The sequence below is a fragment of the Poecilia latipinna genome, unplaced genomic scaffold (genome assembly GCF_001443285.1).
Source record: "Poecilia latipinna isolate Pla-1442-1.1 unplaced genomic scaffold, P_latipinna-1.0 Scaffold198, whole genome shotgun sequence".
Classification (NCBI taxonomy): domain Eukaryota; kingdom Metazoa; phylum Chordata; class Actinopteri; order Cyprinodontiformes; family Poeciliidae; genus Poecilia; species Poecilia latipinna.
In genome coordinates, this window is record NW_015112814.1 from 478,447 (window position 1) to 495,146 (window position 16,700).

The 16,700-nt window shown below is 40.4% G+C and overlaps 1 protein-coding gene across 1 annotated transcript in view; it reads right to left on the minus strand.

Annotated features, from left to right (window-relative positions):
* Window positions 1-4,220: 4,220 nt before the first annotated feature.
* The window catches only part of LOC106946626 (protein sidekick-2-like), a 32,153-nt gene continuing 19,673 nt past the window's right edge, over window positions 4,221-16,700 (minus strand). Inside the window, exons 26-39 of the mRNA XM_015031077.1 lie at window positions 16,619-16,689; window positions 16,328-16,463; window positions 16,151-16,207; window positions 15,584-15,685; window positions 15,356-15,471; window positions 15,083-15,269; window positions 12,788-12,925; window positions 12,014-12,196; window positions 11,777-11,902; window positions 11,538-11,702; window positions 11,036-11,172; window positions 10,092-10,237; window positions 6,653-6,782; window positions 4,221-5,387 (exon numbers count right to left, since the gene is read on the minus strand). Of these exons, the coding sequence (XP_014886563.1) occupies window positions 4,971-5,387; window positions 6,653-6,782; window positions 10,092-10,237; window positions 11,036-11,172; window positions 11,538-11,702; window positions 11,777-11,902; window positions 12,014-12,196; window positions 12,788-12,925; window positions 15,083-15,269; window positions 15,356-15,471; window positions 15,584-15,685; window positions 16,151-16,207; window positions 16,328-16,463; window positions 16,619-16,689 (2,111 nt within the window). The 3' untranslated portion in view covers window positions 4,221-4,970. The remainder of the gene's footprint in view (window positions 5,388-6,652; window positions 6,783-10,091; window positions 10,238-11,035; window positions 11,173-11,537; window positions 11,703-11,776; window positions 11,903-12,013; window positions 12,197-12,787; window positions 12,926-15,082; window positions 15,270-15,355; window positions 15,472-15,583; window positions 15,686-16,150; window positions 16,208-16,327; window positions 16,464-16,618; window positions 16,690-16,700) is intronic.

Sequence of the window (16,700 nt, forward strand, 5' to 3'; positions counted from 1 at the left end):
AATCAGCTAGGGACGCAGGCTGCGTCATGTGAAATTACACGACACTAATGGAACAGGAGGGGGGAAATAACTCCTGTAGTAAAAACATTGATGAATGGTATTTTGCTTTAACTATCCATAAACATTATCTGCACGTATGTAGTTAAGTTTAACTTGTTTTTCCCCCTCTTACCAATGTATACTTACTTAAGCTGCCAACATCAAATTACAAACAAATAAATACATATAATTTTGTTATATTTGTATGTTTTATACTGTATTTTTATTTTTTATTTTTTGGTGATGTTTTAAAGACTTCAACCTCGTTGATAGTGTTAGTATTTTCTAGGTGGAAAACAAAAAACATGGCAGACATCTCAGTCCAGAAATGTTCAGTTGTAGGCACAGCCAAGATACTGCGCAGAACCCTCAAGCTCCCAGGCCTCTGGTAGAGGACCCGAGCTCAGAGGATGAAAGAGACCACCCGCAGAGAGTTATTGTTCAGATCATCACAGTTCCAGTGATTGAATTCATCAATCCCAATACCTACATTTTTTGGCAGATACTCAGACATCCTTCCTGAACTCCTGTGGTGAAGACAAGACATCTCACCTTGTGCTAGTCATGTGCTGGCCCTCATTTCCCATATATGGTTGTCTCTTTACACCAACTGGCTTACAGTACCTTGAAAAAAATAAAATAAATAAACTTATTTTCATCCAAACATGGAAATTGTACATACACGTTCTTTTTCTAAGCCGTTCATTTATATTTGTCATGTGAAGGGAAAAAGTGAGAATTCTCCAAGAAGGGCTTGCATTCCTGGCTGAGTGAAATATTCATTTGATCTTGTGTATTTCAGCTTGATAAGCAGTCCCCAGTCAGTGGCCACCCAGTGGCGTTGTTTACAATGCAAATTAGCAGGAAATACATTCCAGGCTCTGTATACGCACCCTTAAATCAGGAGAAAGGAATGTGTGAGCGGCTCACAGAGGGCAAATGTCACTCTACCTAGACAGAATCTACACTTTAGTCTGAACACAGATATTTCCCAGTCATGTAGCTATCAGCTCATGGTGTTCTTCAAACTGCAGTCGGTTTCGCCTTTGGCTTTTTCCCAGAACAGTCTGTCCCACCGACTGGTGGGAGAATACGTGACTCTTTATGTTAAGAATTTGAGTGCAGTGGCCTTCCATTTAGGCTGTGATGTCTTTTGACATAATGACGCCTGAACGCATCAGCTCAACTGCTCTCTTCCTAACCAGCTGACACGCACTCAGAGTGGAAATGAAATGTGCTCAGAGAAAGAGATTTCTTTTTTTTTTTTTTTCCAACAAATTTGAAAATAAAGATCAGAGCCTTTTATCTTCCGCTGCAAACCACCGAAAAGAGAAGGGAATTTTCAAGTGAATGTAAAAAGGCAAAATGACAACTTTCTTCAACAAAACGAAAAGTCAAATGGAATCCAAGTTGGCAATTATATCCTTACAAAAGAACAACATTCTTCAACTCTTGCATTTTAGCTTTAACAGCTTGACTGCTCCATTTAGTCAAACATCAGAAGAAGAAAAAAAAATGCTTTCAATACTACGAAAGAGAACACTATCAATATTTTCTCAGTGTGAGTTTAATTCGTCTTTTGATGTTCCTACATATTTCTTAGACCTGGAATTCGGAGAAATCATTAACCTCTTATTTTTGTTAAATGGTAAACAAAATATTTCTCCCGTCACTCAACGCCTAAGGCAATTGAATACTTAATACTCAGAGCAGTGTAGACGTGTGTATTTATCATAGGTCCATACTGCTGAACAAACTTTAGTCAAAATGGGAAATATAGCAAAGAGCCACTGGGGAAAGTTTCAGTAATTGGCTTCCTCCAGAGCAAGATGCCTAGAGCTGGCAACATATTTAACAAGACAGTTATTCACATCAGCAAATGTAGGTTTGGGTGGCTTTTCTATTGATAAGTAGAATCAGCATTTGTCAAGTACAATTTGAATTTACTCAAGTAATCTATGTCTGATTGTACAACGTAGGGGTAACAAAAAAAAAAAGAAAAAAAAAAAAGCAAAATCAGAAGAAAGCTGTTGGAGCCCAAATATTTGTTTTCACAGCACTGTACGACTGACAATAATACAATTTTAAAAACCATGTTTTTTTGTTGTTTTTTTATTTCTGCTGTTGCTCTTTGCTTAATATGTCGCTGTTTTAGAGTCGCCAGTCTAGCTGATCGACAAATGTACTCTGATTCATAACACCAAAGACAGTCAGAATCAGGACACCTTAAATAGATCCCATGAGGAGATGTGAAGATGTAAAAAAAAAAAAAAAAAAAAAATGAGACTGATGTGAAGCTTCTTCCCTCATTGTGTGGGAGAATGCGAGCGAGCAATACATTTTTGTCTCTCTTAGAAGATAAACTGCAGTTCTGGAAATGTTAAATAAAAAAAAATGTACCATTATTCTAATGTGTACAGCCAAAAATTCAACAAATATTTAGTTTTTAAAACTGAGATTCAGCTGATAGGTTTTCTGAAACACACATTCAGAGTGACTACTCAAAAAAATAAAAAAAAATAAAGTTTTTCACTTTCTGGTTTAACCCAACAACTAGAACATAAATTCCTCTCCATAACTAATCAATTATTTATGAATGACTGCCCTGTCTTCTGCGAATATAGAAACCTCTCTTTTGTTGCAATTCACTATATGATAAAGTGAAGAAAAAAAGATCAGGATGAACATTTCTCTAGAATAGACTCATGCTAACGCCATCTGCATGATTTCTCCCCGTCATGTTTAAAATCAGTGTTTTTTGGCCTGAAATAAGGAGATTACCCAAACACCTGTCCCAATTTTCAGCATGCCTGCACCAGATCTGGCTCCTCTTCCAACTCTTCCCCTGGAACTCGTGCTCCTCGTGCATCTGAATCATTTCTCCGCTGTTGCTGAGAGAATCAGGTCACTCCTGCACTGTGGGATCAAGTGTCAGTAATCGCTTTATATTCCCCGGCCATGCAAAAAGGGTCTGCTGACGGCTGACCCTGTAAAATGCCTGTCTGGAAAGTCTGATATGGTTTCTATTTTCTTTAAAACCATTGTTTACACAGCGGCTATGAAGCTCCACTAATCCTCTCATATGTCAACAGTGTAAATCCCCTTACTAATTTGCCAACAAATTTATTATTCTTCATTAATATTCCATCACATTCTATAATGTTCCGATGATTCATGAACAAAAACTAAAAAAAGAATATGTTTTGAACGGCTACCCTTCCGTTTCCTTCGTTGCTGAGATGCATTTATGTTCAGAGTGAATATTTTTGGGCTATTTTTCCAGACTGCAAACATGTTTTATTCAGTTGGGTTCTATTCCAGCACAGAAATGTCCCGTGGAGCTGTTGTGGAGACCTGGCTTGTGCAAAAGTGATGCAAAGAAACAACATTACACCACATTAACATTTTCCTAGTAGCAACAGGAACAACTTAGAAAACCGCAAGCTTTGGATTTTGAAGACATTATTGAATAAATCTCTCTGACATAAGCTTGGTTTCGTTAGTGTGACATTTAGCAAATTCTCACCGACCCAAAACAAGAAATGTTTTATCTGATTTACTTTCAGGAAAAACAGTGCATGTCTCTTTTTATCCTGTGTATGCAAACTTCGGAGTTAGACTGTATAAATTTGTGTATCCTGTCAGAAAAAAGTATTATGTTGGAAGAAAGCTTGTTCAGGTCTTCTGGACACATGAGGGTAGTTTAGAGGTTAATCTTACAGCAGAACAACAATTTGAAACATTTAGTCAGAGCTAAAGTAGAAGTGTTTAAATCAAGGCATGTTCACCTGGAATGGTTCAGGGAAAACACAGGTCTAAGCCCAATTGAAAATCTTTGGCGAGTCTGATCGCTTGCTGTTAGCAAACTATCCTTTCAATGTGGTAAATTCTGAGCTATTTTGAAAAAAAAAAAAAAAAAAAATAGATATATATATATATATATATATATATATATATATATATATATATATATATATATATATATATATAGTTTGACATTTTCATGGTTTTAACTTGAAGAAAGGGAGTTTCTTTTTATGACTTTGACTGCTGTAAGAGGAAATAATCCGTGTGGTTTCAAAAATATCCTCTGGTTTGGTCCCTCGGTATTATAAGACACATGTAGACATGTTGATGGAGTGAGCCCCGGTCCACAATCAGCATCCTCAGACAACCACACAAAAGGTGCCACAACGTTTTAATGTGATTCATAGCATTTGTCACTAGTGATGTTCGGAACGTCTGAGCTTGAAGCTGATTGATATAAATATCTGGTAAACAATATGAGACAAGTACATACAGTAAACAATAAACTGGAGCTCCAGCAGTGACTAGACGGAGTGAGAAACCCAAAGAAGGCAACCGAGGGCAACAATGACCCTCTCGCTCCAGATCAGAGTCCATTCCTCACTGTGTTTTTGTCCTCAGTCAGACGGTACTTTCTCCTTCCAAGCTAGTTTGTCCATTTTCAATAAGCCATGTGGTCCATACTCTATATGGATCTATGGTGTTTTTTTTTTCTCTTCTTCATAAAGCTCTCATGAAAAACAAATATACAATAGTTTTATAACAAGGATTCTTTTTCTTCAGAACTCTCTGTTCTGTTTTTCCTTGTTCACATTGTTGATCCATCAAATGTACCCTAATGGTTGCAGAAAACCTCTCGAATGATTGTCTTTTCAGAAAATACAGAATACATAGATTAACCAAACAAACGCGCTAAACACAGTCATACTTACACACTCTTCACAGAGGAGAAAAGCACTATTTAAAATGCCTGCAATGCTTAATATTGAGCAAAAAACTCTGTCATTCAGACAGAACAAAATATACAAAAAAGGGAAAAAAAAAGAAAAAGCAAAATATAAATAAACCAACAAAGAAAATCAAAGACTTGTCCTCAGGGTGGTTGCTAGGAGGAGAGTTGTGTGTCAAACAAAGGAGGAGAAGCCCGCGGTAGGTGCCTGAGCGGCACAGCCCAGGCTGCTGGGGGGCCGGTAGAGGGTGCTGTGCTGGCTGGGGGGGTCGGAGGAGAGCAGCGAGGGGGTGGGAGTCCGGCTTCCCTTGGGCCTGAACAGATTGCCCTGGCCCGGGCCCTGGCACTGGGGCTGCGGGGACGGGGCGCTCTGGGGAAGGAGTGGAGGCAGAGGGGGCACGGGCGGCGGGTGCGGGCGGGACTCCTGTTCCACGAGGGGCTCGGGCTGGGCGTAGCCGTACGCAGGAGGACGAGAGACGCCTTTCTGCTGCCGCCGCCAGGAGTTGTAGTAGGTGGGGTCGCTGATGTAGTGGTTGACGAAGGAGTGGGTCTTCTGTCGGCTCTGATCCATCTCGTACTCGCTGTCGCTTCCCTGCAAGAACGCAACAGTCAAAACGCCAGAAGAGAGAGAGACACACACACACACGCACACACACACACAAAAAAAAAACAGTCCTGACAGCTACATTTTCATCCACTCGTAATCGAGGCTAATTCTATTTCTACTACTGAGCTGTTCGCTGACAGAGACACAATGCTGAATCACAGCACAGCAGGAAACCTCTACTCACAACTGTAAATCTATTAAGGCATGGAACATCAAACAGGAGCAGACCATCATTTCTATTAGGAATCCATCAAGTCGGCTCACCTATAGCTCCGTGGAGCACGTACGTGATAAGTGTACACAAGAGCATCCTGGAATTGGATAAAGATATTGTTTACAGGATTGCTTTCTGGCTTTCTCGTAATGTTAATCTCATAAGTTATGAATGATTGTGTGGATCCTTTATCGTACTGGCTCAGAAACAAAAACGGCAACAACAAAAAAAAGAAAAAAAAAAAAAGGACAGCAAATTACTCCTGAAGAGAACGTTAAGCTTTGCGTGGATGACAAACGCTTACTCGTGCGCTAGTCCGTTGAGATACTACAGCCTAGCAGATGTCGAAGGACCATTTGTTTGGACAAGTGGCTGGTAAACAGTGGGAGGCTATGCAGAGGAAAAAGAATAACACCATGTTTTGTCTCCGGGGAGAACACTGTTTGTTCGGCTCGGACAATGTTGTGACTGCAGGTAGCAGATAAATGAGCGGGAGTACGGACGACTTGCTCGGAACAGCTCTTTTTGCCTTTTCCACCTTTCAGTTGCTCTTATCAGATTAAACCCTCGTCTGATTACCAATTCCGCACACCTTGTAGTGAGCTGGGGCCAGCTAAATTAATAAATGAATACCTGCTAGAGAAACACTAATTAGTTTTGAAGACATTTTAGCACACAGGGGGCACGTGCAGTAGCTGAGCACCGTTTTCTTCCTTGAAAAGTCAGTAATAAAAGATTCAGAGATGTCAGCAGTGACTCGGATATGCTAATAGGGAATACTTAATTTCCAGATGATCCACTTGAGGCGAATTGTCAGGCAAAATTGCTTTAATTTATTGCAGGAAACACTGGCCCACGGTCATAAAACTGTCTGCTTTTTAACTATAGCAAAGTGAGGTAAAATAATCTTTTTTGAAAAGGTTACAACTTTCCCCCGGAGAAATTTGTCACTTTGAGAAACGGATAGAGCCGAATTTTTACTTTTTAATTCCCGTCCGCTTCCTGTTACAGACTGTAAGCCAGCGTTGCCACCAACCTGAGAGTCAGAAACCTCAGAGGGTTTTTCAGTCAAGCTGCTGCTTTCCGCCGGGATCAGGTCATTATATTTAGTGCTGACATCCTCATCCGAGTAGTGCAGGCTTCCAGGACTGGGTCTTGGAGGAGACCTGAAGAGATTGGGGAAGATGAGCACAGATGAAACACTGAGTGTGTGATTTTACAGCTAAAATAAGACTCTGAAACAAATGTGAGCAAAGAACTTTAAAAAGAAAAGTCCTTTTCACACTCTTCACCGCGACACACAGGAAATCTGGTTTTCAGTTTTCAGCTTTGAATGTGAATTTTTGGTTGTGCACAATAATGAGAGACTCAAGACAGTGTCACTAACTATAAAAGGGAAAATGATCAACTATTTCAGAGAACCAGCAGAACAATGCATATTCTTGGATGGCCTAAACAGAACATTCAAGACAGACGGCGTAATTGGCTATTCCTCGTTACTCTGTCCTTCAAATCGCTGGAGACGATCAGTTTTAAGTTAGCACAGGGTATATTCAGCTAATTTAAGCCTTCATAGACCTCCAAACGGAATCCTTCACAAGAGACTATTCACTTGATCACGTATGCCATTTTGTAGTTATTCAACCTGAATAATTGAAAAAAATAAAAAAAAAATGAGTCAGAGATGCAGAGTTCCTGTAGAAAAGCTCAGTAATGAAAAACCAAATAAAGTAAGAAAAGACTCCTTCATTTCTGTTGGATCCAGTCATTATTTTCATGAACTGAAGATAGAGAAGCATCCAGATGCAATTGTTTTTTTTTTTTTCATTTCTTCTGAAGTAATGACTGCTTTTGTGCATAAGGTCTAAAACTGACCTGGACCATAAGAAAGTTAAAATGGGCCACTACCTTCACTTAACTGAGCTACGTCAGTGGGTTTAAAATGGGGAATTGTGCCAACCAAGCATTAAAGACAAACATGTCATGAAAAATGACATTTTTTCCTTTGCATGTTTTGCTCATGGGCTTTTGGGTCAGATTTGCAAGAGTAAAAAACAAACCGAAATAAGGCGAAGTAATGATAAAAAAAAAAAGAAGCTACAATAATCGAAGAAGTAGAATGTCTGAAGAGGTAATAAAGACAAAAAAAAAATCATCATTAGCAAAAGTGTATGTTGTTCTATAATGTATGTATTCAAAAATTTAAATATGTATGTTTAACAGCCTTCACAAGACTGGTCTACAGTCGTATGGTAACAATCATCCAATTGAATAGTTATTATGCTTGATTGATTGATTGATTAAACACAAGCAATACATAAGTATTTTTCTTTTACCTCTACTACTGTTAGTTTGCCTGAATCACGTCATTCTAATAAAACCTTAGTAGAATGTGTGAAGGTTCTCAGAACAGGTAAATAATAACCTTCCCTGCGAGACAAGAGTTTTCTTGGCTTGCTTAAAGCACCAGTGGCACAAAAACAAGTGTTTAAATGGAAAATGTTGAAAGTGGGGTTAGAAGAGACAAACAAACTGTGATGTCAAGTGAAATATTAATGCACAAAAGCAGACAACCTTGACTATTTCTCAGATAAAGCTGGAAATGTGTTGAGTTACACAGACAGAAGCGACATTACTGCTTCCTTTTAAAAGCGAGGTTGGACAACCCAGCGTGACGACGGCCTTGAAACTGATGAAACAACAAACACGTATACATCTCCTTCAGGTTGGAGAGGATGGATGTGTGAGGGCGGACTCAGACAAGTTTCAGACATCAAAAAGACTCAGCCTCATGAGTGGGAGCATCCTGGATCCCTTTGATCCCCTTTTCTGGCCTCCACGATCAAGGAGAACATGGCATATTAACCTGCATTTGAATACACTGGCCAGTACATTCCACGATAATGTGCACACCAACGTGTGCAAATACATCTGTTTCATCTGGTTTGTGCATTTGCGGTGATAAGATGCAGACTGTTAGGCTGTCACAAAGGTCAACCGTCTGACCATGACCCAATGCCTCTCTACTCAACCTCCTCCTGCTGCAGCATCTGCGAAACCCCTCTTATCAAATGTTTAGCTAAACATTACCAAACTGCCGGAGCACCAAAGTCCTGCTGACAGTAGTTAATGTTGGGATAACTCTCACAGCGCTGCAGCAAAGGCTAAAGGGCCAAGGGAAAAAAAAGCAGCTCTGACCCAAAAGCACTCTTTGTCTCAAGCAGAGATGGGCAGACAAAGAGCATAGGCAGATGCTGTTGAATGCTAATCGGCTGGCATTGTGCTGTTCCCCTGTATAGTTTGCTGCTTCCCAAAACACTGAATATAAATGAGCAGTGAGGAAGGATGCTCAGACGGGTGGCTCAATATCTGAAGACTGACAGCACACAGAGGTACAATATAAATTCTTATCAGTATTCCGAGTGAAACTGACTATGCATAAGGAAAAAGGGGGGAAAAAATGGTTTAAGTTTGAGAAGTGCAAATTTTGGAATAAAAAAAATAACGGCATAAAAGTTGTCAATTGAATGGTACAACACGACATGTGTTATGTTTCAGAGCCAAAGTATTACATTTAGAAACCGTGACATAGTTTTAAAAACTGAATTTACTGAAACAAGAGATACTTCCACATCTGTTTAAAACAGAATCACCATTTACCATGTAAGGGTGATGACATGTCACTTGGAATGTGCATCTGCTGTAAGCAGGAAACGGTTTTCTTGACTTACGAGAAAACTGTAAGTCAGTGGGATAATGTTGAATGTTTTTGGATAGCACATAAAAAGGATATGGGTGCACATTCTTACCTTATGAAAACACCTTAGTTGAAAGTAATTTTACTAACAGGACAGAATTATGCTCATTCACACAAAACATTCACTGACGGAAACATTTTTGCGTCAGGATGATTAGAAAAATTTGAAACGTGGCTTTAAAGGACGCAGTAACCCAAGACACACATGCATGACACAATCCACGCTACTGTGATGACAGGTCACTATGCTAGAGTCTGCATCCAGAACACTGAGTTGACTGTGGCTACTGTGAAAAAATGTGTTTTGTTAACCATGTTTTTAACTTATCTCTCCTCTATCAGTACAAACTGACTGCTGTTATAAAGTCCTCCACATGTTTTCCAGTAGTCCAAATGAATGCTTTTAAATGACTTGCTAGCCTTCCAGTCTCCCAGCTGATGCACACTGGAGCCTTTCCTCACTACTTTCTTTTTGGGTGACCATCGTGTTAAGAACGAATGCCCCTGTTTTGCATTCTATACGTGGCATAATTTATTAACTTTCAGCAAAGTTCTTGGCAGTCTTTTGGCTGTGTTCTTTCTATCAATCTTTTTAACCTGTTTCTCCACTGTAGACATACAAATGAGCACTTAGTGGAAGATACAAACTCTTACAGAGTTGAAAAGTGCTCTTATAAATAGGATTTAGGTTATTTCAACAGAGAAAAAAACAGCTTACCGGGTGTAGATGCCGTTTTTGCGGCAGAATGAGTTTTTCCCAGAAAGGCGTCTGTTGTTGAGCTCCAGGGCAGGGAAGCGTCCTTCATCCAGACGTACCATCTCTCCATGGGTCAGAGGAAGCGAGGTGCAGTTCGAGTGGTTGCCTAGAAATGTTTTTACGAAGATGACACTTTGTTTGCGTTGGGATGAACTCTGCACAGGAAATATGTCGCTCATATATTTTCAAAACAAGCAATTTTATGAATCACTTCTATTCTTTTGTAACATATGCAAAAAAAAAAAAGCTAAAAAAAACAAAACATTATTAGATAATAATTAACTTTAGTTAAACAGATCATCCACAGTAAAACAAAAATTCTAATGATTCTTTCCTTATGCACTACTAACTAAACTTGTTGGACGACTAGATTATTTAAAGAAATAAGCCTTATTATTATGGCATAATTACCTACGCACCATACGTAATTACCAATGCAGAAAACAAACTGGGTTTCTTGGAACAGTTGTGTCAATTAGGGTAATTGACAATCTTGCAAATTTCCCTCTTGATGCGATGGCATAGGAGCCACTGGTGCTGTAGTTTTACAATTACTCTCCATCTAATTAATGGCCCCGGCATTAAGCCGCTGCCAAGCCATTTGTCGTGTTATTGATCTTCGCTGCAGTTCAAGTCGGACAATAATATTTGTCTACTTCAGTTCCCTTACCGATAACCTTTACTCTCATGTTTCTGCTGTCAGCCAGACAATGTAGGAAAATCAACATAATGGGTTTAATTGTGTGTGCCTCCGCACTCTTGTTCTATAAAATAGACTTCAGCCGGTGAATCATTAAGCTTCCATTTCTCTGTAGACTTGTCCAAGATGAAGACCAATTCCGCCCTGCGGCTTAAGTTGCATGAGCACAATAAATGCGTGGTGGTCAGCCGCATTTCCTACCTGAGTCCGTTTTCTTGGTGTATTTTTTACTCTGGCCTCGGATAATGAGGATGAAAACAAGGAGGAGGATGAAGATGAGGCCGACCAGAGCAATAACGACCAAGAACCACCACTCCTCGTAGAAAGGAGACACTTTCTGGGCTGAAAAAACAAAAACAACAACAAAACAAAAAAAACAACCATTGAGAAGCATAAACATTCAAGTAGAATCAATAAAATGTACAGGTTTAGTTATAAAAAAAACAAAAAAACAAAAAAAAAACAGTATCACTGACAAATGGATTTCTTCCAGTAAATCATATTAACAACTAAAAATCATATTGTGTTAACAAAAAACAAGATGATGTGGTTCAAATATAATTTTCTATTAGTTTTGATGATTATGCAATACAACTAATAAACACCCCAAATTCGCTCAGATTAGGAAATTATCTAGGTACCACTAAAATATTGGAATGTTGGCCAAAAACCATTGACTGACAAGTGCACTTTTAAGCAGAATTTACCTGATATGGAAGGGGACGGGGCACTGGGGGAGCCATAGCCATAATCGTTGACCGCAATTACTCGAAAGTCATAGGTGACCCCTTCTCGAAGCATTTCCAGATTGAGCGTGTACGATGTCACTTCTTTGGGAATGTCTTTAATAAGAATATCCCACAATCCTTCATCTGTTTGGGCAAAAAGAAATGTTTACAGAAACCAGTGGCGCATCGCACAGACTCAGTAAGGTGTGGTCGCTCACCAGAAGGTCTGGCCTCAATCACGTATCGCGTAATGGGCGCACGGCCTTGATCTCCACTTGTCCAATGCAGAGTGAGGGCAGAGCCATATCGTGAAATAAATGGCTCTCCGGGAGGACCGGGGGCTCCTTAGGAGGTAAAAATAGCCGGACATCATGTCACAGATGTTCTTCAAAGGCTTTATTGCTTGACATGAGAGAGAGAAACCAGCGATACATAGCAGCCTTATCGGACAGTACCTTCGCCAGGCCCGGTAGTGATGTTGGCCTCCACTTCAGGGCCGTACGTGAGCGTTTTAGCCCGAATGCGGAAGTTGTAAGTGACGCCGTCTGCCAGGTCTTTGATCTTCATCCATAGAGGAGAGCTGCCCTTTACATCCACCGTCACTATCTTACTGACACCTGGAGTGCGAGGAGAGGAGTCTGTACAGGAAACACTAAGACTCTAGATACTGCTTTCAACAAATCACAGAAAACCAAGCTTTGAGCAAAGATCAGAAATAGTTACACACAAGACCAAAAAGGCAACCGGGGACAGGAATATTTGCATGGAAAGCAGAAAAAAATGTTTTATTTCCAGGAGCTCTTTAGTTGTCAAGAGAGGAACAGACCAAGAGATATTTATGTGTTTATTGCTTTGCTTGCTTCACTTTGTGCTCGCTACCCAAGGGACGACAGCGGCTTTAGTTCGGCTTTCCTAGTCTGCTCTCAATTATTTGACAATCTGGTCAAGGAAACAACACTTAGCCAGCTATTAACCATGTTTCTCGCAGTAAAAGAGGAAGCTGTAGAGAGGCTCACAAGAGCATTCCAGCGTAATTTATCAGCCTTGCCTTACACGTTACTGCAGGGTCTATACCCATCTGCAGCAAATTAGAACACAAGCTTAAGCAGCATGATTTAAAAACGAAAATGGTTAAGAGAGGAGAGGTTGTAAATCACTGCCTCAGAGAGTCATCTGAGGAATGTCAAGAGAAGAGGAACGCTGTCAGGCTAAAGGCGGATTTTCCTCACCGTCGACTGGAGTGCAGGGCTCATAAACCAGACGGTAGCCTTCGATGATGCCGTTGGCCTGCTTCGGCTCCCCCCAGGACACGTTCAACGAAGTTGTGGTCAGCTCGCTGAAGTGGATGTAGCTGGGAGCAGTGGGTGCTTTTGACAGAAGGATAAAATGTAATTACAGTCAGATCCCTCATTAGACTTCAGTGCCTCGCAAAAGGATTCCAGTCAATTCAACTTTTCCACATTTCGTCATGTCGCTCCCATAAACTCTAACCTAATTTACTTGAATTTCAATTTGAAGTCATAAACGGACACAAAATAGTGCACAGTGGGAGGAAAAGAAGAGATGGTTGCTGTTTTTCTTTCCCAATTTGAAAAGTGTGAGGTAAGTCGTATTGAGTCCCTTTCCTCCAAGGCCTTAAAATAAAACCCAGAAAGACCAATTCCATTAAAACGTAACTTAATCAGTAAATAGTCCACCTGTGTATAATTTAAGCTGTGCATAAATACAACCGTTCTGGGAAGGAATGAAAAGGTTTGTAAGAGGAAAATAGAAAGGAAACAGGCATCTGACAGGCTATGGATACAGTTTAAACCAAAGTTAGGTTATTATAAGGCAATAACCTATGCTTAAAATATCTAACATTCAGTTTGTACCAAAAATGAAAAAAATAAAAACAAAAACAAAACAATGGACACATCATGCTGTGGGGATGCTTTGCTGATTGGAAAATAAATGAAGCAAGATTCAGGGTAATACTTGGGGGAAAAAAGCGTGTTTTCAAAAAACACCTTTGACAAGGACAACGACTTCAAACACACAACTGGAGCTGCAATGAAATCGTTTAGATCAGACATCTGAAACTATTGTTTCTGGAGCCCTGCTGTCCTACAGTTGTCAGATGTTTCCCTCATCCAACACGTTTGAAAAAAATGGCTGATTTGTATCCTCAGCATGCAGTCAAGTTCTACAGAGTCCTACTGAGACTTTTTTTTGTTGAAAACCACCATATTCCATCAGATTTGGGTTTGTGGATGTAATGAGACTTAACCTGAAAAAGAATACCTTTACAAGTGTTGCAAAATTATTGCACTGTTCTCTGAAAAAATGTAAGCCATTTCAAAGTACATATTTATTTTCATAACATGTAATTGATGGCATCGCAAAAACAAATTTTTATTATTTTCCATGTAATTTATCATTTAGGACTTATTACTTTAAAAGGGGGCAGTAAACACGTCTCTCCATTTGCTTTAAGCATTTCAAACAGCGACACGACTTTATTTTATAATGAAAAGACGTTGAATTGCACCGAAGGGCAGACTGAAAACACCACGAGACGAAACAAAGAGACACAAGAACAGCAGAAAATATTCAGCCGTTGTTTCTCTAAAGGTATTCTACTAGATTAAGCATATTGATTTATCATTTGGATAAAGGAGCCTGTGACTGGAAAAAGTCGACTGCGGCTTAGAAAATCAGCCTCCGACCTTGAAGAAGAGCTGTGAGAATTCTGCCTGCTGAGCCAACCCCGATTCAGCTGAGTGTCAGGATTTAGCCGCAATTCAGCATAAGGAATGAAAGATCACAAAAGCTTGTATTGGCTGTGTTCCCAGTCCTCAGTGGTGAAAAGAGCCAAAATTCCAGACAGTGTTTTAAAGTTCTCAGCACTTTCTAACCTTTATCAATGTCATAAGTTTCAAAGGGCACAAAAGACCAGAATCATCTTGACTGTAAACATTCTTTTTTTTTTTTTGCTGAAATCCCACAGGAGGGAATCTAACTTGCTTCTAAGCAAAGACGTAAAATTGTGGCCAGAATCTAATCAGCACCCATCATTCTTGATAGTCCTTTTTTCATGTTGTTCTACTGTTCCTCACTGTGGAGTGTCCTGAAATAATAGGCAAAAAGCCTCTGATCTCTCATGCTATTCCTCAAGAGACGACACTAAACTGCTTAAAAAAATAATAGCATAAAGCTTCCTGCTGAATTCAAGCAGTGGCTGAGTTTGCAGTGTTCCAGTAACTCAAAAACCCCTATGAATTGACTTTAAAGTCATCTATTATTCTCTTTATAGGCTTCTTCTGGGACTACATCATATAACCCACATGAGAACCCTACACAGTGTCTAGATCTGGAGAGGGGGTGGGTGTATCATTGAGTGCAAAAACATTTGCAAAGTTAGCATTGGGTTGGAAACGTATGAGGCTGCAAAGTGGAGCAGGATACTGAAAAAAAAAAGAAGAAAGGTTTGGCACCAAAATAAATGCCGGTGGTCTATTGAATAATCTTATCCGCATTTGCACCTGCTTGCTGAGTGCGCCCTCTGGTGGGCAGGGAGCGTGGCCCATCCCCTGCAGCATTGAAGGCTGCCACGCTGATCATGTAGGTGGTGTAGCCTGTCAGGTTTTTAAGCTTCACCCCGAGCTCTGGCAGGAAGAGAGTTCGCAGGCGCTCCGTCTCGTTCTGGAGCTGAAACTCCCAGAAGTAGATCTGCGGACAGAGTCATCGCATGGCTTTCTGGCGGGACGTCAGACAAATACTGGAGGCACAATTGAAAGCGCGCACAATCCTGATACCTTGTAACCCTGTATGTCTCCGTTCTGAGCATCCAGAGGAGGCGGGTCCCAGGTAACGTCCAGCTGAGTAGCTGTTGAAGACTGGACCACCACGTTTTGAGGAGGAGCGGTTGGGACTGGAGGGAAAAAGGGAGAAAACGTTCAACGAGAAGCTGTTTTTGTTTGTTTAAAACCTGAGGAATAATAACTGGAGGTAAAACTGGGTGCAAACTGAGAAATTAACCCTACCCGCCTCTCCGACAAACACTTCCTGCGGTGCACTGCTTGGACCCTCCCCAACCGCATTATACACGCTGAGTCGGATCTCGTAGCGCTTGTGTTTGTTCAAGTCTAACAGGGAAGAATGCAATGCGGCATTGTAATCGAGCGCTTAAAGATGAAAGAGCAAAAAACTGAAAATAAAAATCCAGGAGAAACACCCATTCACACAAATGCCACGGCGAGATAAGATCACACCCAACACAGACAGCAGAGCGGTTCAGAAATATAATGCAAACTGATCAAAAGACGGGACTGTTGTGGAAGCATGTGGGAAGACTTGCCAGTGATTAAAAAGAAGGAAACCATGCTGAAATAATGACAGGGCAGCTTGCAGAGATTAAAGTCTCACACACATACACACACACACACACACATAAATAAGAAAAAGCGGTGGCTACAGCTGAGTGGGAGGATGCTGCTGACTATTGCAGTAAATAACACAAATGCACGACTTTGTGGGAATAATATTCACTAAATGGTATTTAAGCTAAAGGAGAGTGATGGGAAATCCACAAGGGGCAATGTAAGACTTACTGTCGAGTTCATACTGGGTTAAAGAGGATTCTGTCAAGTTTCTGATGCTGTATGGAGCTGGGAGGTCGGATGCAAAGTAGGAAAAATTGGGAGATACGAGAATTTTATTATTATTTTTTTTTTTTTTTGAAAAAGACAGATACAAAAAAGCATGTCAATAATATTATTAGAGCTTACATGTGAAATCAGCCCAGGTTGCAGACGGACTGTTTACTGTGCGGACAGAGAAGCTGCGAAGGCGATCGTAGTGCAACTCCCTGTACCTGACTCTGAATCCCAGCAGAACTCCGTTTAAGTGATCCTCTGACGGGGGCTAAAAGGAAAATGAGATCTTCTTAATGCACAACATCTTACTATTACGAAAGAATTGCCAGTGGGGGCGGTTGGTGTCATAACAAGGATAAAATATCGGATGCCCTTAAAATTCTGAATCAACATTTGAAACGAGGCAAATCATCCAGCAAATACCTGCCAACGAACCAGTACGGACGTGGTGGTGTGAGGAGTAACAGACAGTATGGTCGGGGCTTTGTCTGGAGCTTCACAGGAT